At 42.8% G+C, this 26,108-nt stretch overlaps 1 protein-coding gene across 1 annotated transcript in view; it reads right to left on the bottom strand.

The window, feature by feature from the left end:
* The window catches only part of LOC139409911 (whirlin a), a 135,079-nt gene extending 110,524 nt beyond the window's left edge, over nt 1-24,555 (bottom strand). The window contains exon 1 of the mRNA XM_071155323.1: nt 23,842-24,555. Within this exon, the coding sequence (XP_071011424.1) occupies nt 23,842-24,555 (714 nt within the window). The remainder of the gene's footprint in view (nt 1-23,841) is intronic.
* Between the last annotated feature and the right edge of the window lie 1,553 nt (nt 24,556-26,108).

Raw genomic sequence — 26,108 nt, 5'->3', positions numbered from 1 at the left:
TGGGACACAATCATGAAGTGGAACGACATTTATTGGATATTTCTAACTTTTTTAACAAATCAAAAACTGAAAAATTGGGCGTGCAAAATTATTCAGCCCCCTTAAGTTAATACTTTGTAGCGCCACCTTTTGCTGCGATTACAGCTGTAAGTCGCTTGGGGTATGTCTCTATCAGTTTTGCACATCGAGAGACTGAATTTTTTTCCCATTCCTCCTTGCAAAACAGCTTGAGCTCAGTGAGGTTGGATGGAGAGCATTTGTGAACAGCAGTTTTCAGTTATTTCCACAGATTCTCGATTGGATTCAGGTCTGGACTTTGACTTGGCCATTCTAACACCTGGATATGTTTATTTTTGAACCATTCCATTGTAGATTTTGCTTTATGTTTTGGATCATTGTCTTGTTGGAAGACAAATATCTGTCCCAGTCTCAGGTCTCCATCAGGTTTTCTTCCAGAATGGTCCTGTATTTGGCTCCATCCACATTCCCATCAATTTTAACCATCTTCCCTGTCCCTGCTGAATAAAAGCAGGCCCAAACCATGATGCTGCCACCACCATGTTTGACAGTGGGATGGTGTGTTCAGCTGTGTTGCTTTTACGCCAAACATAACGTTTTGCATTGTTGCCAAAAAGTTCAATTTTGGTTTCATCTGACCAGAGCACCTTCTTCCACATGTTTGGTGTGTCTCCCAGGTGGCTTGTGGCAAACTTTAAACGACACTTTTTATGGATATCTTTAAGAAATGGCTTTCTTCTTGCCACTCTTCCATAAAGGCCAGATTTGTGCAATATACGACTGATTGTTGTCCTATGGACAGAGTCTCCCACCTCAGCTGTAGATTTCTGCAGTTCATCCAGAGTGATCATGGGCCTCTTGGCTGCATCTCTGATCAGTCTTCTCCTTGTATGAGCTGAAAGTTTAGAGGGACGGCCAGGTCTTGGTAGATTTGCAGTGGTCTGATACTCCTTCCATTTCAATATTATCGCTTGCACAGTGCTCCTTGGGATGTTTAAAGCTTGGGAAATCTTTTTGTATCCAAATCCGGCTTTAAACTTCTTCACAACAGTATCTCGGACCTGCCTGGTGTGTTCCTTGTTCTTCATGATGCTCTCTGCGCTTTTAACGGACCTCTGAGACTATCACAGTGCAGGTGCATTTATACAGAGACTTGATTACACACATTTGGATTGTATTTATCATCATTAGTCATTTAGGTCAACATTGGATCATTCAGAGATCCTCACTGAACTTCTGGAGAGAGTTTGCTGCACTGAAAGTAAAGGGGCTGAATAATTTTGCACGCCCAATTTTTCAGTTTTTGATTTGTTAAAAAATTTTGAAATATCCAATAAATGTCGTTCCACTTCATGATTGTGTCCCACTTGTTGTTGATTCTTCACAAAAAATACAGTTTTATATCTTTATGTTTGAAGCCTGAAATGTGGCAAAAGGTCGCAAAGTTCAAGGGGGCCGAATACTTTCGCAAGGCACTGTATGTGTATATATATATATATATATATTCTGGACTCTGACATCGCTCATCCTGATATTTCTTAATAAGAAAATGTAATATTTGTATTGTTAGGTTGGGTATTACTGCACTGTTGGCGCTAGAAACATAAGCATTTTGCTGTACCTGCGATAACATCTGCAAAATGTGTACGTGACCAATAACATTTTATTTTATTTATACATGATTGGATAGTGTGTAAGCATGGTTACCACCCTGATACTTTCACCAATCCAACAAATTCAAGGAAGTAAGGATTTCTGAAGTATTCAAACAGGGCCTGAGAGGAAAAGCCTCATCCCCTTCACCCCCTTCCTCTGCTTAAATCTTGTGGCAACATACCACGTGGCCCCCTCCCCGTAAACCCCAACAGCATATTGTAACTCAATCAGCTCAATCTACTTTTACATCACATCAACTAAATCAAATGACAACAAACAGCATTGCCCTCAAAAGCATCAGTATTAACTCTGTCAGTTTACTTGAACAACTGATTCCTTAAACCTAATAGTGGACTTCTGTACAGTGAACAAATGAACACTATGCGTGCCTACTAACAAAGGGTTAAGCTGATTAGCCTGAGAATATTGTGGAAGCGGTTAAGTGTCTGTATCTAGTCCACATCATATGACTCTTTAATGCAGCCCTGCCCTGCCCTGCCCTGACCTGACCTGACCTGACCTGCACAACACCTCTGGGCTTTTATAACTAGTCTCAGACTTACCATTGAGCTAGCATCATGAATTAAAGCTGAACGTATCTTTTCATACACTAATAGAACCTGGCTGTGGAGTTGTGGAGCCAGAAAAAGCTCAAGAAAAATAGAGAGATAGAAGAGAGGGCTCTACACCCCAACCCGAGCACTCTGGTCTCTTGGCACGTCCAGCCCTACAGGAGGGCAGCTCCCACACTGCCCAGTCCAAGCTCTTCTCTGTCCTGAAGCTAGGAAAACAGAGTCCTTGCCCATCTTCCGAAAACATCTGAAAACATCCCCCCCCCCCCCCCCCACACACACACACACACACACACTTACTAGCTCTGACTTTGCTGATAGCTACTTTATTGAGGAAAAATTTACTTACTATGACTGTGATATGTGGTTGTCCCACCTAGCTATCTTAAGATAAATGCACTAACCGTAAATCGCTCTGGTTAAGAGCATCTGCTAAATGACTAAAATGTAGGTTAGGGAGTTGTGGAGCCAGATAAAGAGAGAGATGGAGAAGTAGAAAGGTGGAAGAGATGGAGGTACAAATGAACAGGCTGATCCGAGTAGCTCCTAATCCCCTTTAATTAACTCCAAAATCCTCGGCCGTTTCATCAAAGACAGCCAGGGGGAAGAGAAAATATTACAGATTGCGTGGGATGTCATTTTAAAATCCTCCCTCCTCTTCTCCATCTCCTCCCCCACTATGTGTGTGTGTGTGTGTATGATTGTTCCACAGGTCCTTCAGTGTTTCCGCCACGCTGCTCTGAGTGACTATTAACCAGACGCCACGACACGCCACAAGGCAAGCCAAGCCCTCCCAGAATGCATGGGGGCACAGCTTTTGTTACGGCGAGTTCCGTTATCCTAGCAACCAGACAGACACTCCCGCCTCTGTTGTATGTCCACTTAGGAATTGATTTTCTCAGTGCCACTGCCTACAAATAAACTGTATTGTGACAGCTTGGTTTACATGGAGATATGCTGTCACTCAAAGACAGTTTCTCTAGTCTATACAGTGGCAAGAAAAATTATGTGAACCCTTTGGAATTACCTGGATTTCTGCATAAATTGGTCATAAAATTTGATCTGACCTTCATCTAAGTCACAACAAAAGACAAACACAGTCTGCTTAAACTAATAACACATACATTATGTTATTTATCTTGTCTATATTGCGTACATCATTTAGACATTCACAGTATAGGTTGGAAAAAGTATGTGAACCCCTAGGCTAATGACTTCTCCAAAAGCTAATTGGAGTCAGGAGTCAGCTAACCTAGAGTCGAATAAATGAGACGAGATTGGAGATGTTGGTTAGAGCTGCCTTGCCCTATAATAAACTATCACAAAGTTTAAGTTTGCTATTCACAAGAAGCATTGCCTGATGTGAACCATGCCTCCAACATAAGAGATCTCAGAAGACCTAAGATTAAGAATTGCTGACTTGCATAAAGCTGGAAAGGGTTTACAATAGTATCTCTAAAAGCCTTGATGTTCATCAGTCCACGATAAGACAAATAGTCTATAAATGGAAAAAGTTCAGCACTGTTGCTACTCTCCCTATGAGTGGCCGTCCTGCAAAGATGACTGCAAGAACACAGCGCAGAATGCTAAATGAGGTTAAGAAGAATCCTAGTGTCAGCTAAAGACTTACAGAAATCTCTGGAACATGCTAACATCTCTGTTGACAAGTCTACGATACATAAAACACCAAACAAGAATGGTGTTCATGGGAGGACACCACAGAAGAAGCCACTGCTGTCCAAAAAAAACATTGCTGCATGTATGAAGATTGCAAAAGAGCACCTGGATGTTCCACAGCGCTACTGGCAAAATATTCTTGGTACAGATTAAACTAAAGTTGAGTTGTTTGGAAGGAACACACAACACTATGTGTGGAGAAAAAAGGCACAGCACACCATCATCAAAACCTCATCCCAACTGTAAAGTATGGTGGAGGATGCGTCATGGTTTGGGGCTGCTTTGATGCCTCTGGGCCTGGACAGCTTGCTATCATCAACGGAAAAATGATTTCTCAAGTTTATTTGCAGGAGAATGTAAGGCTATCTGTCCGCCAATTTCATCTCAACAGAAGTTTGGGGATGCAACAGGAGAACGACCCAGAAGTAAATCAACAACAGGATGGCTTCAACAGAATAAAGCCCGCCTTTTGGAGTGGCCCCGTCAGAGTCCTGACCTCAACCCAATTGAGATGCTGTGGCATGACCTCAAGAGACCGGTTCACACCAGACATCCCAAGAATATTGCTGAACTGAAACAGTTTGTAAAGAGGAATGTTCCAAAATTCCTCTTGAACGTTGTGCAGGTCTGATCCGCAACTACAGGACAAATTGGGTTGAGGTTATTGCTGCCAAAGGAGGGTCAAACAGTTATTAAATCCAAGGGTTCACATGCTTTTTCCACTATGCACTGTGAATGTTTACACGATGTTTTCAATAAAGACATGAAAACATATAATTGTTTGTTTGTTAATAGTTTAAGCACACTGTGTTTGTCTATTGTTGTGACTTAGACGAAGATCAGATCAAATTTTATGACCAATTTATGTAGAAATCCAGATAATTCCAAAGGGTTCACATAATTTTTCTTGCCACTGAATGTGTGAGCTGTGCAGAGAAGCTAGACTAAACTAGATAAATATAGTCACTGAAATTGCCAACTGACATTTTGACAGATGCTTTCCAAATTAACATTTGAATTCTTCTAAGAATAGGCCATGTTGGTGTGTGGTTAAGTAGGCTTAGAGCCAAACCAGTGGCTGGGATCTCAGAGGGAGGGGGAGAGAGGGAGGGAGGTCACTTGTCTGTGAGAAATAGATTCAGGAGTGGCTCCCTAAATTAACTGTCACCACTAATCTCCTGGCCAACTCCAACACCCCTCTCCCATTACCTACCTTACCCCTTTCCATCAATCTGCTCTCATCCCTCATCCCGCTCTCATGAGCACTCTGTCACACCGCCTGCAACCCTCCTTCTGAATCATCCTCCTCTCCTCCCATCGAGTGTGTGTATGCTCCCTCCACCCCCCCCCCCCCCCCTCTCCCTTTGCATCTCATCCATCCATCACTTCCTCCTTAGCGTATTGTCGGCTTTGTAATATTTACGTGTGAAAGGTGTGTCTGTGAGTCACGTGTCTATCCTATCCCCTCTTACATGTGTGTGTATGCTTGTGCGAGTGTGTTTGTTAGTCTGTCTGTGTCGTGCCAGGTTTGGGGATACAGTAATTCAGTCATATCAGGAAGTAAACTGAAATTCTAATTCTCCCTCATATCTTCTCTATAAGAAAAACATCTCGTGTTCAGGGACATCCAGGCAACGGTGTTATAGAAGGCAGATGGATAGATCAACATCTGTTGAGGTAAAAATGCAAAATGCCATGCAGCCTCCCAGACTAATGTATCTGCTATGTGTCGTGTTCGTCATTCCATCTTTCTCCTTGAGGCATCATTTACAGGACCCCAGAAGCCGGTACGACCACCCACCCACACAAGCACATACACACACACACGCCGACCGCCTACTCTCCAGCTGTCTGCGGTCCCCCAGGATCCTTCTCAATGGAAGCAAACTCTATGACAGATAACAACCTATCCAGAACATTCGAAAGGTTAGCTGCGTACATCGGACTTAGAGAAAAGCATTTGGATGAAATAATATGCCTGCGGTATAGTAGGCATAACTGAGAAATACTGAGAGATGTTTTTCAGCCTTTTACAACTTAGAGAAATGTCATAGGATGCATCCCAAATGGCACCCTATTCCCTATACAGTGCACTACTTTTCACCAGAGCCCTATGGGCACACACACATAGGGAAGGGAGGGACATTTGGGATAGATCCAACTCCTCTATTTGGCATTTGGTCAAAGTGCCACTCAATGGAGAGTCCCTATTTCACCTTGAGTTTAAACAACAGGCCACAAGTGTTTCTCTTACCTTCTACAGAGTGGTTCTGAGCTGATAGGAAGACTGACACAGAGGTGAGCAGCCTTATGTCTACATTGATCCACAGCTTCTATAATTAAATAACAAGTACTGTGATTCTGGGGATGTGTGTGTGTGTGTGTGTGTGTGTGTGTGTGTGTGTGTGTGTGTGTGTGTGTGTGTGTGTGTGTGTGTGTGTGTGTGTGTGTGTGTGTGTGGCGGGCTATGGTTAAGGGGGTGGGGGGCGGTGATGGGTTTAATTGCATCATGGGAGAAGCCAATGAATGGAATGAGGCAAACTGAGCACTTATCATAGAGCCCTATGGGAGCAATTACTTCCTCCACGCCTCCACTCCCCCTTAGAGACAGAAAGAATGCGCCCCAAATGACACCCTATTCCCTATATAGTTCACTAGTTTTGACCAAAGCCCAAGTGTGGCCAGGGTGTCATTTGGGGTGCAGACAGAAAGTGAAAAAACTGCCCTGGAGGTTCAGCCTCACTCACAGCTGGAGTCTCCACAGTGGGCAGTTCAGACGGAAGTTACTCAAACTAAGTGGTAGAGATTAGAGAGATTATTTTTCTGCTCCAAAAAGAATAATGACTAGATTGGGAGAAGACAGATTCCTTCTAGCCCCACATTGTGCGTGTGGGTTGTATGTGAACTCTGGCTATGTTCCAAAATGTACCCTATTCCCTTTATAGTGCACTACTTTTGACCAGATCACTAGTGCACTATATCGGGAATAGTGTGCCATTGAGATGCAGTCTGTGTCAGGTCTGGCCTATAGGGTCCAGTTTTTCACCTGTCTTTTTTCAGCAGCGGACACAAAGTTTGTGTCTGGGGGAGGGGTGGGGGTGTGGTAGTGGGCGTGGCCATCGACACCATCTCTGACCTACTCTTGGCCACAGAGACAACATTTAGCTGTTTTAAAGCATCTTCACATGGCTTATGCTGTGTTCTCATGCTATCTGAGTGACTCAAACAAAACAATAATAACAAAATAATTTGGAGTCCCATGCCATTTTGGGAATTTTAGTATTTAGGTGATTGTTAGTTCTCAAAGATGGTCTTATTTAAAATATATATATAGCTCCCTTTTCTTGTCTACATACTTTAAATCTGATTTCACTAAAAGTGCAGGCAAATCCCCTTCTGTGAAGTGGAGCCTCTAGGGAGCGGTTTGTCTCCCCAATGCTCAACCTGTCCTTAACCTGCCTGTCCACACTGAACTTCAGAACATGTCATACACTGCTGACTAAGCAAAACACCCATACACACACAAACACACCCACAGAGACCTGTGTGCACACATTCACACAGGCATTACCTAAGTTACAGTGGTGTAACGTACTTAAGTAAAAATACTTTAAAGTACCACTTTTTGGGGTATCTGTACTTTACTATCTATATTTTAGACGTTTACTTTTACATCACTACATTCCTAATCAAAACAATGTACTTTTTACTCCATACATTTTCCCTGACACCAAAAAGTACTGGTTAGAATTTGAATGCATTGCAGGACAGGAAAATGGTCCAATTCACACACTTGTCAAGATAGCATCCCTGGTCATCCCTACTGCCTCTGATCTGGCAGATTCACTAAACACACATGCGTCATTTGTAAATTATGTCTGAGTGTTGGAGTGTGCCCCTGGCTATCCGTAAATAACAAAAACAAAAGGATTAAGATATTATTTATACTTTTAATTTTGATACTTAAGTATATTTTAGCAATTGCATTTACTTTTGATACTTAAGTATATTTAAAACCAAATACTATTAGACTTTTACTCAAGTAGTATTTTACTGGGTGACTTTCACTTTTACTTGTCATTTTCTATTAATGTATATTTACTATTACTCAAGTATGACAATTGGGTACTTTTTCCACCTCTGCTAAGTTTGAACACAGCTGTGCAAGAAACAAAACACCTCTACATCCTCCAGTCACTAAGCCCCTCAGGCCTACAGTATAGTCACCACATGCCCACACACCAGCACAAACATGAAGAGTGACTATATTCTCGCCCCACCTACCCTCCATTTTGGTTCCAGGTAGAGCCCTTTTGGGTCCAGGTAGAACCATTTTAGGTTCCATCTAGATCCCTTTCCACAAAGGGTTCAACATGAAACCCAAAAGGGTTCTACATGGAACCCAAAAAGGATTCTTCAAAGGATTCTCCTATGGGGACAGCCAAAAAAGCCTTTTAGGTTCTAAATGTTTTTCTAAGAGCGTAGTCGTCATGTCTGTGATTGATCGAGAGTCTTTCATAAAGAAATAATGTTACAGATTATCTGCTTTGATGCAGCAGCACTGAGGAATAGATAATAATAGGAATAGCAGTGGGACAAAGCCAGCTCAATCACTCATCTAACTGTTCCTCCCAATCTCTGTGTTCACCGGTCTCTGTGGAACCATCTGTTTCATAATCAAGTACATGCAGATTCAGGAAACAATCGCAATGAAAAATAATCTGTCTTGAAACAGATTCAATTATCCAGCATGGTGGCGGGGTTGGCTGCTGGCTAAGTCTTAGAACATGGCTCCTCATATCACCTCAAACTATTCTAATCCACCCATCTAGCTCAGCTACAACTCATAATGAAACACTATGCCCTATGCTGACCTGTCCTTAATCTCTGGTGAATTACTCTCCCCATATTTCTCCTAGGTGGTGTCATGACGTTGGCCTGGGGAGTAGGTTTATGACAGTCATAAATACCTCTTCCCCCCTTTTTCCTCTCTCTACCCTACTGAGGTAACATTTGCAAAACCCTTGGTTAACATAGAGATTCTGGGAACTTCAGTAGGTGGGGGGAAATTAACTATATTCTGGTAATCCGAACAATTGAACATATGCGGTGGAATTTATGAATATGATGTCAGTTCGGATGTCATCTGAGACATTCTCATCAATGATAAGATGACATAAACTCTACAGTGGAAAGTCTACACATCAGAGTTATCGGATTCACATGGAATTATTGTTCAATTTAAATGTTTGAATATGAAATTATTTGTGATGGGATGAAATGTGATTTTAGCTTCTAAAATGTGAGATTTGGGTTTTCATAAGATATGGCTCTGCTCAATCAGTGGCCCACCCCTGTAAAGGGACATGGGCTATAAAACGTTTCAAACACGGCCTCCTCTCCCTTCCTATAGAAGCCCTTGACGACAATATAACTTCCTGTTCCGATGATGTGAGGACGACGGTCCTATGTCAGAATGGTTCAGATAATAATTACAGAACGAAGCCAACATCAGCGTGAGCTTTGGTTGCAAATGGTATGAACTTCGAACTCTTATTTACTACAGAAGTGATACCTCCTAGCCGTTGAGTTAGCAACAGCAGATGCAAACAAGGGTTAGGAAGGAACAGACAGAGTATCCCGTCTATCACACAACAAAATTACTACAACGTATCCAATTGACCATCAGAGCCATTCTTCAAAGGACTCGGTTGGGCAACACGGCCTTCCATCTACCACCAACCTACTGAAGCGTAGCTCAGAGTAAATATTTATTGCATTTTCCTTTTCCAAATGGGCGGTAATTTAGAATGCATAAGATACTGTATTTACGATAGCACAGCTTCTTCCCTTTGTTCCTCAGTCTTCCCGCTCTTTTACTCAAACCCAGCCCTTTTCTTTTGTGTAACAAGCTGTCATATCTGTTCCGCCCGCTAGGGACGTTTTCCTTTCTGATGTAATGTGTAATCAAGTTATGATTTAAATATGTGTATGTGTAATTCTGTGTGATTAGTTAGGTATTTAGTAAATAAATAATTAAACCCAATTTTGTATTGCTGATTCAAATTGTTAGCAAGGGTTCGTGCAGATAACCAAGAATTTACAACTTTCAGATGAGACTGAATTAAGATGAAGATTAATATTGACTGCTATTGATGTAAAATATTACTAGGTCTTTAAGAGTTTATTCGGAAGATAACAGCTCTATAAATATTATTTTGTGATGCCCGACTCTCTAGTTAATTACATTTAGCTCAATCAGATGATATTAATTACGGATAAATTATTTTATAGAATAGCATGTCATATCACTTAATCCGGCATAGCCAAAGACACGACAGTGGTGTCCTAAACGGCACCCTATTCCCTATATAGTGCACTACGGTCAAAAGTAGCTCACTATATAGGGACATGTTAGTAATATTGGATCCAGTCCACTCCAGTCCACTTCAGAACCTATTAGGAGAAGGAGATTTTAATCCTTGTCTATGGCGTCCCAATCATCCTTCAGTTTCCCATCGCTCTCCAGTGCTTTTAAAAAAAAACGGGCATTACTGTATGTTCTAATTTTAAAAGGAAATTGCTTTTTCATTGGACCAAAATTGGTGATAGGAAAACCGTAACTGTAAATGTGCTTCCCTGATGTAATAAAATTAGGAATTCAAAACAGAAGGAGGAAAATAATGTGCCCAGTATTGGCCCCAATAGGAGTCCATTACTTCAGGTTACCAGAATGGCATTGTCGTGGAAATTCTTACACAGGGCCACTCATAGTCAATCTTAAATGAATCATTGTTTATTTGGCAGCGCGCTGGAGAGGGTCCACCCAACTCAATGCACCATAGCAAACATGTCAATCAGGAGCTCTCCCTGGGGAGACCCAGTAGTTCTTATAGACGGCTATACTCAGACAAGTTATATTTGCATGATTTAGCATAATTAATTAATCATTACCGGTTTGTTCTATTCATGTGACGACCAATACTGTTTCATAACATGTGACAGACCAACACCTCACAAGGTTTCTCCTCTCTAAGCTGAGACCTTGAAACTGAGATATCTTTCGTTTGTTCTCAAAACACGATCTGTCCATACTGCCAAATTGCAGCTACTTATAGGTGGGATTTGTACAGTCAGCCATTTGCATGGGCACAGAATTTGGTTATTAGAACCGCACATGAACAGAACACAGAAATCAATCATAGCACAAACATAAACATTCCCCTTACAGCAAAATAGATAACTGCATTTGGAGGACAATGAAACATAAGAAGCCAACAACGTTTCAGTGCATACAAAAAGTATTCAGACTCCTTGACTTTTTCCACATTTTGATTAGGGATGCACGATATATCGGTGAGCATATCGGAATTGGCCGATATCAGCTTAAAATTCCAACATTGGCATCGGCCCGATGTCTAGTTTAAAGACAATGTGCAAAACCGATGTCATTACGTACCTATATAACGTAGGTAGAGGACGTAATGACGCCACGGGGGCTGTCATGTAATTTTACTGAGGAGTCGCTTCCATCTGGCCACTCTAACATAAAGATTGGTGGAGTGCTGCAGAGTTGGCTGTCCTTCTGAAAGGTTCTCCCATCTCTACAGAGGAACTCTAGAGCTCTGTCAGAGTGACCATTGGGTTCTTTGTCAGTTCCCTGAACCCTCCCCCGATTCCTCAATTTGGCCGGGTGGCCAGCTCTAGCAAAAGTCTTGGTGGTTCCAAACTTCTTTCTTTTAAGAATGATGGAGGCCACTGTGTTATTGGGACCTTCAATGCTGCAGAAATGTTTTGGTACCCTTGCCCAGATCTTTGCCTCAAAACAATCCGGTCTCGGGACTCTATGGAAAATTCCTTCAAACTCATGGCTTGGTTTTTTCTCTGACATGCACTGTCATCTGTGGGACCTTATATAGACATGTGTGTGCCTTTCCAAATCATGTCCAATCAAATGAATTTACCACAGGTGGACACCAATCAAATTGTAGAAACATCTCAAGGATGATTATTGGAATCAGGATGCAATAGAAACAGGATGCAAAGGGAAACCCAGCCGCAGGCTCCCAATGACGCGAGCCTACCAGATGGGCTAAATGCCTATAATGCTCGCTTCGAGGCAAGCAACACTGAAGCATGCATGAGAGTAACTGCTGTTCAAGACGACTGTGTGATCACGCTCTCTTTAGCCAATGTGAGAAAGACCATTAAACAGGTCAACATTCAAAAGGCCACAGGACGGATTACCAGGACGTGTGCTCAGAGCATGCGCGGACCAACTGGCAAGTGTCTTCACTGACATTTTAATACCTACATGTTTCAAGCAGACCATCATTTACATTTTAATTTTTTTTTACTTTAGTTTATTTAGTAAATATTTGTTTAACTGTATTTTCTTAAAACTGTATTGTTGGTTAAGGGCTTCTAAGTAAGCATTTCATGGTAATGTTTACACCTGTGGAAAAATAGAAGGGGTCTGAATACTTTCCGAATGCACTGTATGTACTGTATCATTGTGGCCAAAATGTCACCCTATTCCTTATGTAATGGAGCATAAGGCTCTTGTCAAAGGGTAGTGCATTATATGGACTAGGGTGCCAGTTCGGAAGCCAACAGAGGGACCATATATCTGGCTTTAATGGCTATGCTGTGGCTGTGACCCGGTACTCTGAATGACACCTGGGTCAGTTGTGTGACTGTCATGATCTAACACAGATTCCCACATACATGCAAACATGCATGCATGCATGCATGCAAGCACACATATGCACGGCATTGCAGGCCCATATGTAAACACATGCCCACAGTCCAAATCCGATCGGACTCTCCAGTGGTCATGCAGAGGTCGGGTCACCGATGTGTGTGTGAAGCAGGGTGGGGGTCAATTTGAATTGAAGTTAGTCAATTCCGCGAAGTAAACGAAAATTCCAATAATTAATGAAATGTAAACTATTTTCATTGACTTCTCAATAAACTGAGAAGTGGAAGCTACTTATTTCAAATGTTTTTTCTTCCATTTGAATTGACCTCAACCCTGGTGTGAAGGTCTATGGCCATGGTAAGCTAGGTGCAGCTAGACAACGGTTGCAAAAGTACAGTAACTTTCCCAAAATGGCTAGGTATTCCAGAAGTGTTCACACTGGAATTTGTGTGACCCTACACCAGACTGGTTTGCACATTATGGATTGGCCCTGTAGCGCTTGTCCCGTGCCAGAGCATTGATTAGAGAGTGTGACAACAACGACACAGACTCAAAACCGGAAGGGCAATGTAGCACAAATGACAACAGATGCTATTAAATGCTGTGTGGGGAATACACACCCAGAGTACACAGAGACAAACCCACTGGATCAATTATCAATACTAGAGCAAGCCAGCAGCTATTGGCAGTCTCTAATATAGTCTAGAGCTGAGAGTTTCTGGCTGGGAGTGTTGTGTGGTTAAGAGTTGACACTGTTCCAGGAGCAATATGAAAAATACAAATCACAGAGGACAAATTCATCCAATGACCCCCAAAGCTTAATGGTTTGTACTCTCTCTATCACTCTCTTTCTCTTTCCCTCTTTTATAGACACGGATAATGAGGTAAGGGTTAGCTCTTGTTCAATAATTCAGACCCAGGTAACCCTGAGCAGAGGACACAGCCAATCAGACCTCCAAGGAGAGGGGACTGGGCACCCAGGCTCTCCCGTACGCTTTAAATTGATACTTTCCCAGATCACTCATTATCAATGCAAATGCAAACAGCTAGCAGTGGTACACAGAGCTCTTCAGCACAGTACAAGAAGGGCACATGTTCACTGTGTCTTTGTCTCTGTCTCCTTGCCTTCTCAAATATGTGTGTGTGTGTGTGTGTGTGTGTCCGCAGACTGTGTGTCCAGGGTCATGTGATGTGGGAGAGAGGAGGCTCGAGGATGACGTGTATCAAATGACGCCGGAGAGAGACAGAGCTCCTCCCAGGGGAACTTGGAGATAATTCAGTTATCTGGATCTCCTAGATACAAGTTGTGTCCCGGCACCATATATCCCTACATACATTAGTAGGATCTTAATTTGACAGCAAGAAAATAATCCTGCAGCAACAGGAAATGTAAATTATTGTGTGGGTTATAATAAATTGACATTTTTGTAGGGGTTGATCCATTTTTAGCAAATCAAGTCTAACATTTGAAAGTGGAAATGAATAACTTTAGAAGTGTTATTCAATCCTTAAATACAAGTTTCCTGCTGTGCAGGACATTTCCTGAAACAACAGGGTGATCAAATTATGATCCTACATCTGTAGGGCACTGACCTACGAGCCCTGGTCAAAAGTAGTGCACTATATAGGGAATAGGGTGCCACTTGGGATGCATAGAAAGACAAAGTTTTCATACTATCATGCTCTGTAGATAGATCCTTGTTGTAGCTATAGGGCAAATCATTATCTATTGACCCCATGACACAGTTTGATGACTGGATTAGTAGAATCGACTAGACCAATTAGCGCACTATGTCATGCCAGACTCAACAATGCATGCAGTTGAACATAGGTGTTCCTTTTGTCCAGGTGGGAAAGGACAGTGTGGAGTGCAATAGAGATTGCATAATTTGTGGATCTGTGCGGTTTGCAAATTGGAGTGGGTCTAGAGTTTATGGGAGAATGGTGTTGATGTGAGTGATAATTTTATGACTACAGACATGAGTGCTACAGGTTGGTAGTCATTTAGGCAGGTTACCTTAGTGTTCTTGGGCACAGGGACTATGGTGGTCTGCTTGAAATACGTTGGTATTACAGACTCGGTCAGGGAGAGGTTACAAATGTCAGTGAAGACACTTGCCAGTTGGTCTGCGCATGCTTTCAGTACACATCCTGGTAATCCATCAGGCCCAGCGGCCTTGTGAATGTTGACTTGTTTAAAGGTCTTACTCACATTGGCTGCGGAGAGCGTGATCACACAGTCATCCGAAACAGCTGACGCTCCTGCATGTTTCAGTGTTACTTGTCTCGAAGCGAGTATAGAAGTTATTTAGCTTGTCTGGTAGGTTTGTGTCACAGCTCCTGCATGTTTCAGTGTTACTTGTCTCGAAGCGAGCAGAGAAGTTATTTAGCTTGTCTGGTAGGTTTGTGTCACAGCTCCTGCATGTTTCAGTGTTACTTGTCTCGAAGCGAGCATAGAAGTTATTTAGCTTGTCTGGTAGGTTTGTGTCACTGGGCAGCTCTCGACTGTGCTTCCCTTTGTAGTCTGTTATAGGTTGCAAGCCCTGCCACATCCGACGAGCGTCGGAGCCGGACTAGTACGATTCGATCTTAGTCCTGTATTGATACTTTGCCTGTTTGATGGTTCGTTGGAGGGCATAGTGGGATTTCTTATAAGCTTCCGGGGTTAGAGTCCCGCTCCTTGAAAGTGGCAGCTCTACCCTTTAGCTCAGTGCGAATGTTACCTGTTGGGGTATGTACGTACAGTCACTGTGGGGACGACGTCCTCAATGCACTTATTGATAACTATCTAACTACCTTAGCTGGCATGCCTGCTGGCAATGTTAGACTTTAGAAAAGCAACAATTACTAAATGTACTAAATAAGGCATTCATTTTAATCTTTTACACCGATTTTAGCAGAGATTCAGAGAAGCATATTTAGTTTCCCTGCCAAGAAGATGGATACAGGCACCTCGAGGTATGCGAATAAATAAACACTTTTTGAATAGAATTAATGATTATGGCTCGAGATTGCAGGAAATTTATTTTTGCAAGTGTTTGAAAAATTCGAAATTCTCCAACTTCCTGACGGGGAATAAAGGAAAAATAATAAGCAATATATTGTAATAACTTGATGTTCCTAAACGGACTTCCTACAGTCACTGACACCTTTCATTCAATGGGCATCGCACATAGGCTTAATGAGTCCAAAACTTTTCAGAGAAGCTGCATGGACAAAAATAATGTCCAATGTAAAGAAAAAACTGCTGCTCGTGATATTTTAATAAAACATTGGTTAGGCTACTGATTAGGCTACTGATTAGGCTACTGATTAGGCTACTGATTAGGCTACTGATTAGGCTACTGATTAGGCTACTGATTAGGCTACTGATTAGGCTACTGATTAGGCTACTGATTAGGCTACTGATTAGGCTACTGTGCGCCTCCGCTGGCAAACTCGAAGCCATAACCAACTGCATTACCGCTATAACCAGCTTTCTGTGAGTCTTAAAAATCGGCAGTAGCGCTGCTTGAAATTGGCACATTAGCACTCGTGTTTTAAGGACACACCCAGAGTTGGAAAATACCAAAGCGCTGGCTTTTACAAGTCAAATTTTCCAAAGAGTGTAAATTCGACACTAGCAACGCATTTAACGCCAGCCGAAAATAGAGACCTGGGTCCTGTAACTAGGGACCTGGGGCTTTTTCTGTTCATGTCTTGTGGTTAGGAACACTTCTGGTCCTGAACATGAGTATACCACAGTGAAACATCAGAGAACTTTCCAGGAAGTCATATCCCTTGACATTCTTCCATTCCTATACCATTCTGCAACTCTATCAAATCCCCCCTCTTTCTATCTCTCTCTCTTCCTAAACTGGAGGGAAATTGTTAGCTGGCGGCACACATCAGGCTGTGAGCAGCAGCAGTGACTGTGTGTGTGAGAGAGTGAGAGGGAGAGAGAGAAAGAGGGAGATACTGTATGTTTGTTTGAACTTCTCAAACCAAAAAGATTTTCTCTCGGCATGTTTCAGTGTGATACTCTTGAAAAGCCCCTGATGCGCTCCTCTTTCTTCCTCTCTCATCCTCAGAGAGCAAAAACAGATCATCAACACACCAGCCAATGTGGTCTTCCTTTCCTCTGCAGGATAACTAAGCCACAAGTGTGTGTGTGTGTGTGTGTGTGTGTGTGTGTGTGTGTGTGTGTGTGTGTGTGTGTGTGTGTGTGTGTGTGTACACCTGTGTCAGCACGCCTGTGTAAATCCCAATCCTATATCAAACAAACACCTGCCAAAAGCCACTGAACTAAAAAATGGGCCCTGGTCAGATGTAGTGCACTAAATAGGGAATAGGGTTCCATTTGGGATGCAAATGAAGTAATAAAGCTGCAAGTCCCAGACCAGCGTTTCCTTTGTCTGAGTTTAGCCCTAAATTCTCATGGTGTCAACTAAACCATGTACCACCCAGACAACTTAACTGTCACTTTAATAGTGCTCCTAATACAGTCTCCATTGAAATCAATGTCAGTACGGTATAAGTGAACCGACCCGGACACTAATAGAATGAGTGATATTTCTGCACATATCTGACCACAGCTCTGAGCAGTGAATATAGGATATTATTGGCTAGTTAAGCGACACTCTGCCAGCAGAGAACAAGTGAGAACAGGTGATAGATTAGAGACATGTTGGTCATGAACCAAACCTTCCCTGCAGTCCATTGTAAAACAATTACACAGACACAATGGAGTCCCTTTAGCAGGGCAGGTGTGGAAGACCCCAGGAGAGACTGGGGTGAACACAAACAGTGCTTTGAGACAGACAGGGGGTGAAAAAAGTTGACAGAGAGAAGCTCAGTCTGACAGTGTTCTTTTTGTGTGTGTGTGGGTGAGTGTGAGTGCCTACGTGACCGATATATGCCCAGGGTGAATGTATACTAAGCATAACGCAGCAGCATAAAAGGGGGAAAAAACATATCATATCAACAAAGACAGTACCATTGCCAGAAAGAGACACTGTGTTTTCTGTTCATGATAATGAAATATAGAAAGATGAGTTTGAGTATGAGCGCCAACAAAAAGAGTGGAAGGATGATGGCTTAAAGATTGTGTGAAGGATAGCCTCATCTTCTCCCCTGGCTGTCAAGGCATACATTGTGGTCAGTGAGACGGATGTGACTTTTCTGCATCCCAAATGCCACCCTATTCCCAATAGAGCCATGGTCAAAAGTAGTGCACTACATAGGGAATAGGGTACCATTTGGGATGAAATCTTCATTCTACTCTCCTTGTTCTTCATCTACGCCGGTAAACATTTCAATATTAATCACACCAGAGCACAGTCAATCTGAGGCAAGAGGAATTAGTCTCCGCTTGCATAATTAAAGCATTTGATAAATAATTCACTTCATAATTAAAAAAGGGAATGGAATCAAGAGAACACAGCAGACCCCACCTGGCCTCAGCACTTAGTACAGGCCTCTGTTTTCTTCCTAAGCCATCTGTGTGGAGAGGACAACACAAATCAGACCCCCTTGTCATTACAAACGTGGGTTGGCCCTACTTTTAAACAACAAATGGTGAGCAAAAAGACCCTGGCCCGGACCACAACTCTTTCGGGCAGAAAACATAGGGGTGTCACAGCTGTTTGAAGGAGAGGACCAAGGTGCAGCGTGGTGAGCGTACATGATCTTTTAATGGTCAAAAATGAAGCCGACAAAACAATAAACAATACAAAAACAAACCGTGAAGCTCAAAGGGAAAGTGCCATAAACAAAGTCAACTTCCCACCAAGACAGGTGGGAAAAAAGGCACCTAAGTATGGTTCCCAATCAGAGACAACGATAGACAGATGTCCCTGATTGAGCACCATACCCGGCCAAAACGTAAGAGATAGAAACACAACACATAGAAATGCCCACCCCAACTCGCGCCCTGACCAAACCAAAATAGAGACATAAAAAGGATCTCCAAAGTCAGGGCGTAACAAGGGGTTGTTGAGCTGCAGCCAAAGTTTATTTTGGTAAATCATTATCTGTTGCCCAAGAGACTGCAATTTGTAGCAAAGGTCCACCTTTTAAAGTGCTTAAAATGTTTAAGTTACCTGTCGAAAACACCCCTCTCCCTTGTGGAGAATACATTTAGCAGAAGTGTAAACATAAACAGCACTGAGCTCTGTTAATCCGGGATAGGAGTCCTGCTAACGGTGAAACTGGCGCGCAATTCAAATAAATAAATCATAAATATTATGGATTTGAAACATTTAGGTACATAGAAGTGTCTTATAGCGGCTGAAAGCTTAAATTCCTGTTAATCTAACTGCACTGTACGATTTACCGTACAGTGGGGCAAAAAAGTATTTAGTCAGCCACCAATTGTGCAAGTTCTCCCACTTAAAAAGATGAGAGGCCTGTAATTTTCATCATAGGTACACTTCAACTATGACAGACAAAATGAGAAAAAAATCTAGAAAATCACATTGTAGGATTTTTAATGAATTTATTTGCAAATTATGGCGAAAATAAGTATTTGGTCAATAACAAAAGTTTATCTCAATACTTATACCCTTTGTTGGCAATGACAGAGGTCAAACGTTTTCTGTAAGTCTTCACAAGGTTTTCTGGCCCATTCCTCCATGCAGATCTCCTCTAGAGCAGTGATGTTTTGGGGCTGTTGCTGGACAACACGGACTTTCAACTCCCTCCAAAGATTTTCTATGGTGTTGAGATCTGGACCACTCCAGGACCTTGAAATGCTTCTTACGAAGCCACTCCTTCGTTTCCCGGGCGGTGAGTTTGGGATCATTGTCATGCTGAAAGACCCAGCCACATTTCATCTTCAATGCCCTTGCTGATGGAAGGAGGTTTTCACTCAAAATCTCATGATACATGGCCCCATTCATTCTTTCCGTTACATGGATCAGTCGTCCTGGTCCCTTTGCAGAAAAACAGCCCCAAAGCATGATGTTTCCACCCCCATGCTTCACAGTAGGTATGGTGTTCTTTGGATGCAACTCAGCATTCTTTGTCCTCCAAACACCACAAGTTGAGTTTTTACCAAAAAGTTATATTTTGGTTTCATCTGACCATATGATATTCTCCCAATCTTCTTCTGGATCATCCAAATGATCTCTAGCAAACTTCAGACGGGCCTGGACATGTACTGGCTTAAGCAGGGGGACATGTCTGGCACTGCAGGATTTGAGTCCCTGGCGGCGTAGTGTGTTACTGATGGTAGGCTTTGTTACTTTGGTCCCAGCTCTCTGCAGGTCATTCATTAGGTCCCCCCGTGTGGTTAGGGGATTTTTGCTCACCGTTCTTGTGATCATTTTGACCCCACGGGGTGAGATCGTGCGTGGAGCCCCAGATCGAGGGAGATTATCAGTGGTCTTGTATGTCTTCCATTTCCTAATAATTGCTCCCACAGTTGATTTCTTCAAACCAAGCTGCTTACCTATTGCAGATTCAGTCTTCCCAGCCTGGTGCAGGTCTACAATTTTCTTTCTGGTGTCCTTTGACAGCTCTTTGGTCTTGGACATAGTGGAGTTTGGAGTGTGACTGTTTGAGGTTGTGGACAGGTGTCTTTTATACTGATAACAAGTTCAAACAGGTAACGAGTGGAGGACAGAGGAGCCTCTTAAAGAAGAAGTTACAGGTCTGTGAGAGCCAGAAATCTTGCTTGTTTGTAGGTGACCAAATACTTATTTTCCACCATAATTTGCAAATAAATTCATTAAAAATCCTACAGTTATTTTCTGGATTTTTTTCTCTCATTTCGTCTGTCATAGTTGAAGTGCACCTATGATGAAAATTACAGGCCTCTCTCATCTTCTTAAGTGGGAGAACTTGCACAATTGGTGGCTGACTAAATACTTTTTTGCCCCACTGTAGCTATTACAGCGAAAAATGCCATGCGATTGTCTGAGGATGGCACCCCACATCAAAATATTTTTCCACCGGCACAGGTTTTATACATTCACATATAATGATAAAATAGTCACTTACTTTTTGAAAATCTTCCTCTGATTTGTCATCCAAAGGGTCCCAGCTATAACATGTTGTGTAATTTTGTTAGATAAAATTCTTCTTTATATCCCAAAAAGTCTGTTTAGTTGGCGCCATCGATTTGAGTAATCCACTTGTTCAATTTACAGAGAAAGGAATCCAAAGATCTACCCCTAAACTTTGTTTCAACAAGTCAAAATCCGTTTCTATTTCCTCCTCAGATACCCTAAAATTGTAATCAAACAATAATATTTCTTTCGGAAAGTAGTATGTTCAATAGGAAACTGATTTTAGCAGGTGTGTAATGTCTTCATGGCGCGTGCAAACACATATTTCCAAGACTGTGTCCCTTTACTAAAACTGGTATTTATTATTTGTTTTTGAAGTTACAAGCCTGAAACCTTGAACATAGACTGCTGACACCCTGTGGAAGCCATATGAATTCCAGGGAGCTAATTTTTAATATGACCTTTCTCTTGCCTTTCTAAGAGGATGATCTCACTCTCAAAAACATTCTGGTTGGTTTATCTTTGTATTTTATCCTACCATATCTATTGTGTTATATTCTCCTACATTATTTTAACATTTCTACAAACTTTAAAGTGTTATCTTTCCAATGGTACCAATTATATGCATATCCTGGCTTCAGGGCCTGAGCTACAGACGGTTTACTTTGGGCACGTCATTCAGAAAGGAAGTGGAGAAAAAAAGAGGCCTAGCCCTAAGAAGTTATTAAGCTATGACCACTCAGTATGACCCTATAGTGTAGCCTGAGCTATGAGGAATAGTCAACAGAAGTACTCTAAAAGTCTCATAAGAAATACATAGTAAACATGTTGCTCTTTGAACCTCTGGACACAGAAAGAAGAAGGAAGAGAAATACAGGAGTGCTTCCCCCAGCCATTCACACACAGGCAGCTCAGACAGCAGCACAAGTCCTAGTGGAGTTTGTTTTTCAGCTGCAAGATCCCAATAGCATATCATGCTCCGTGACTGGTATGAACTCAATTTACCGAGTCAGATAGCTAGCTACCTGTTCATTCCTAAACAGCAAAAGAGTGAGCTGCCTTGGGACCCTCTGCCTATGCCTCTTCCCAATCTCTCTTCTTCTGGCCATTCCTCTGCTGGGCACCACACCACCTCAGACCTCAGCCCAACCCAGAGAGCCTGCACTCAATTCTCTCCATATTGTAATCCTCAAGGAGCTGTCAGCCTTGCAGGGACCAGCTGCCCATCACAAGCTGTGTTGGCACCAAGAGAGGGAGAGGGAGAAAAGAGAGAGGGAGAAAAGAGAGAGGGAGAGAGAGAGAGAGAGGGAGAGAGGAGAGACTGTAGAGAGGAAGAGACTAGCAAAACCAAAGGGAAGGTAATTTAATCTCCTGCCTCCTCTGTTTCACAGACTCAGAGACTCAGATCAATCTGATTAAGCGGTAGGTAGACAGACGTCTTTCTCTGCTGCAACCGATTGGACGTGGCCCCAGGAGGGCAGGATTTATGACCCTGTTCCCGTCACGGTGCTGGTCCTCGCCGCCAAGCATGTCATGGAAAAGATTATCCTAAAAAAGCTCTAAGCGCTGACTGTGGGGCACACCCTGGCACAAGATCCAGGAAGAAGAGCCAAGACAGGCTCTTAGGAGACTGGTCAGCTAAAGAGCTTCAGGGGAAGTTTCAAACAAAGTGGAGCAGGGGAGAGCTGGTAGAGGTAGGATGTACAGTGGGAGTAAACATATTGTAAACGAGCAATGCTGCTGTAAATCTATGAAGTTCTGCTTGAAGGTATTTCCTCTCTGTCTGTCTGTCTGTCTGTCTGTCTGTCTGTCTGTCTGTCTGTCTGTCTGTCTGTCTGTCTGTCAGTCAAAGAGAGGAGAGGGAGAGAGAGAGCGAGAGGGAGAAAGAGGCCACCGTAGGCCGACCTGGCTCTCAAGAGAAGACAGGCAATGTGCACACTGCCCACAAAATGAAAAAAAATGAAGTGGAAACCGGGTTGCACTTCCTAATCTCCTGCCAAATGTATGACCATATTAGAGACATATATTTGCCTCAGACTACACAGACCCACAAAGAAAATTAAAAACAAATCCAATTTTGTTAAACTCCCATATATTTTGGGTAAAATACCACAGTGTGTCAACACAGCAGCAAGATTTGTGACCTGTTGCCACCCACAAGAAAATGGCAACCAGTGAAGAACAAACACCACTGTAAATACCACCCATATTTATGTTTATATATTTTCACTTTTGTACTTTAACCATTTGCATATCATTAAAAACACTGTACATAGCCATAATATAACATTTGAAATGTCTCTATTCCTTTACAACTTGTGTTAGTGTAATGTTTACTGTTTATTTTTGATTGTTTATTTAACTTTTGTTTATTATCTATTTCACCTGCCCTTTGAATTGGAGACCGAGACAGAGAGAGACCGAGAGAGTTACCATAGAGGACTTACGATTCAGCACCATGGACAGCACAACTAGCACCATTAGTCGCGGTAGATGCGATCCATACTATTCAACACCATGGACAGCGCTCAATACCTCAACACCGTACTCTTGTTTTATCAGACCTATCTAATGGATAAATTACTATATAAATATGCTCTTATCTTATCAGTTAATAAGTCAATTATATAGCCGGTTGAGGCAAAGATTCAAAGACATTTGTTTACCAACAACCTTTTCGGTACAATTTCAATTGACACAAAAAAATACTACTGATTATGGGAGACATGAGTCGACCATGGACAGCTTAGTTGACAGTGTTCAATTACAAGGTTCCGGTGCTACACCAGGCGGCACAATAACCGGCCTGTGACTACAAGTCAACCGCTACAGGGCTTACATGAACCAATTCCTCTCGATAACGAAAGTTATAAATCACTGGCCTGTTTGCTCCAGGGGTCCATTTCAGCCACCGTGGCCAAATACATGATTAACCACGGATTTGGGGTCAGAGGCGCAGGCCAGTGTAAACGACGCACATCATTCTGCCATTGGCACATTTGGAGCCACTGGCCCCGGATCCATGCGTTGGTTGCATGGCCTTGGCTTGCCCATGGGCGCATTATATTTCTCTACGTGTAGGCTAGTGACCCTGGCGACTGGTGAGGGCAGTTACTTCTTGTAGGCCTGTGTATTAACTCTATACTGTGCTATCTTAAGTGCCATACATTGCTTGGCTGAAACGTGACAGCCAATAAACACACACACACACACACACACACACACTTACCTTCACCGCTTCAGCGTGCGTGACTTTATCGAACACTGTGCTGTTGACTTTCATAATCTGATCCCCAATCCTCAATCCCTCTTTCTCGGCCAGGGATCCTGGCTCCACCAGAGACACATAGATTCCGACCCCGTGCTCTGAGCCGCCGCGGATACTGAAACCCAAGCCCTCGTTGCTCTTGTGCCGTTTCAGGGTCACCTGTCGGACCTCTCCTGGAGGCTCGTGCAGGAAGCTTCTCCCGAGCAGCGGCACGAGGGGAACTTTCCCATCACTGCATGTGCTGAAACTATCCGGAGAGCTGCGCAGCGCAACCTGAGATCCGGGGGGAGTTGGACTCGCACTGGAACCTTCGCCCACCGCTTCGGCGCTCCCATTTCTGGCAAGTAAATCCGATTTCAAGTAAAGGCCCTCCGAGGTGTACTGGTCAAACAAAAGCTGGTCGGAGCGGGGAATGACCAGCCGTAGCATGGGCAGAAGTTGGCGTTTGCTGGGCGCATTGAGAATGACTTTGAGGGTCTGAACCAGGTCGTAGACATTACGCTTGGAGTGGTACACGTTGAGGCAGTGAATGAACTGCTCCCGCTCCAAGTCGTTAAGCAGCAGGTTGAGCGCGTTGTGCAGCTTCTTGACGTTGGCTGACAGCGTGCGGGCACTCGAGGCCACAGAGTTGGCCGAGGAGGAGTTGAGCGACATGTGCTCTAGATCCGTGCTCATCCTAGACGTGTGACTGGGTCACAGAGCCACGCTGGAGCAGGGAGACATTAGTCATTAGGCCGAGAGCGCTGGGCTGTGCTCCTTTAAAACGGAGCCTGGCATAGCGTTTTGTGCAGGACGTCCACTCCACTAATATACATATTGGCTAGGTCTGAGGCTGAGGGCTGTCTAACACAACCGGCTGAATTACAACAGTCTTTGATCGCATCCTTGAGCAATAACTAAAACAACGTTTCAATGTTAGAATTTCAAACACAAATTATATAACATTTTCATACGATTTTCAGTTTAATAATAGCCTATGATATGAACTTCAGTACTTCGTTTGGCTAATCAACCGTCAAAAAGGCACATGAAATAGACTAAAGCACATAGAATAAACATTTCATAGCCTTGGTCTTGTTTGCGTGCATTAAGGTAGCGAGCTGCTTCTCAGGTATCCACATATATCACCTCGTCAACAGGCACAAGAAGCTCGAGCGCCAAAAGAATAGGGCTACTACAAATTAATATCAATTGATAAACGTACTACTATATGAACACAAGATTCGGAAAATAATACCCAAGACGTTCTAGATAGAAGTTGGTATTTTGCTTGGTTCCTTTACCGGAGACCGAAGTTCATTTTGTGGAGTTGTTTTATCCCTTGCAAATATGTCCAGCCGGAGCTTTAAACGTGTTCCAAATAACGCAAAGATAATTAAGCCATTTTCAAGTAAAGTTAATGTTTCCCCCGGTAGCTTTTGGTTTATATAACTATTTACTTGATTCCAGCCGTGCGTTGACAGTCGGCTGTTGTCTCCGCAAGATTCCCGACCAGCTGCTAAATGCTGCTGTACTGTCTGGGGTATCGCTCCCTCCCTCCAATCGCTTGTCAGGAGGAAATGACGCAGCCGATCGTGTGGAACGAATACGTTGCTTGGTAACCAACAACACACCCTCGTGGGAACCACCAAGTGCAGCAATAACTCTAATTTGCAAAACCTGCGTGGGGTTATTTTTAGTTTGATTGAAAATGTTAACATTCGAAGCTCACTACAGAATCACGCAACCGTTATGCACGCACACTCAGGTGCATGCATAATAATAAGGACGAAAATATACATGGCATCAATATCCAGTGAGTGAGACAATTCTGCTTCAATTGGCTTTACCACAGAGATCATATGTAATTATATAGCCTTTAGTACACAGACAATGTATTCCATTCCCCTGTGAATAGACCTATTCTAAAAGTCTAAGAATGACACAGTCTAACACTTGCCAAGGTAAACATTTTAACCAAGAACCCCCAAAAACGGTGATAGTAGAAAGATAACAATATTACTAATTATAGTCAGAGATTGTTATCATTGAGTGGGTAGCATGGCAGGTGGCACACATATACGCATGACTTATCTCACTGGAAACATGATATCACATCTAGCAGTCTAATTGTAGACTATCTGTGATACTGGATTATCATTGGTCAGAATTATCCTGCCAGTCCACTTTGTCCACTGACCAATTGATGGATGGGAGTTAAATAGTAAATAAACACAGAAGTGAGCCAC

Source organism: Oncorhynchus clarkii, chromosome 5 (assembly GCF_045791955.1).
Source record: "Oncorhynchus clarkii lewisi isolate Uvic-CL-2024 chromosome 5, UVic_Ocla_1.0, whole genome shotgun sequence".
Lineage (NCBI taxonomy): Eukaryota > Metazoa > Chordata > Actinopteri > Salmoniformes > Salmonidae > Oncorhynchus > Oncorhynchus clarkii.
The sequence above is the reverse complement of the archived record's forward strand: the minus strand, read 5'-3'. Positions and strand labels throughout refer to the sequence as shown.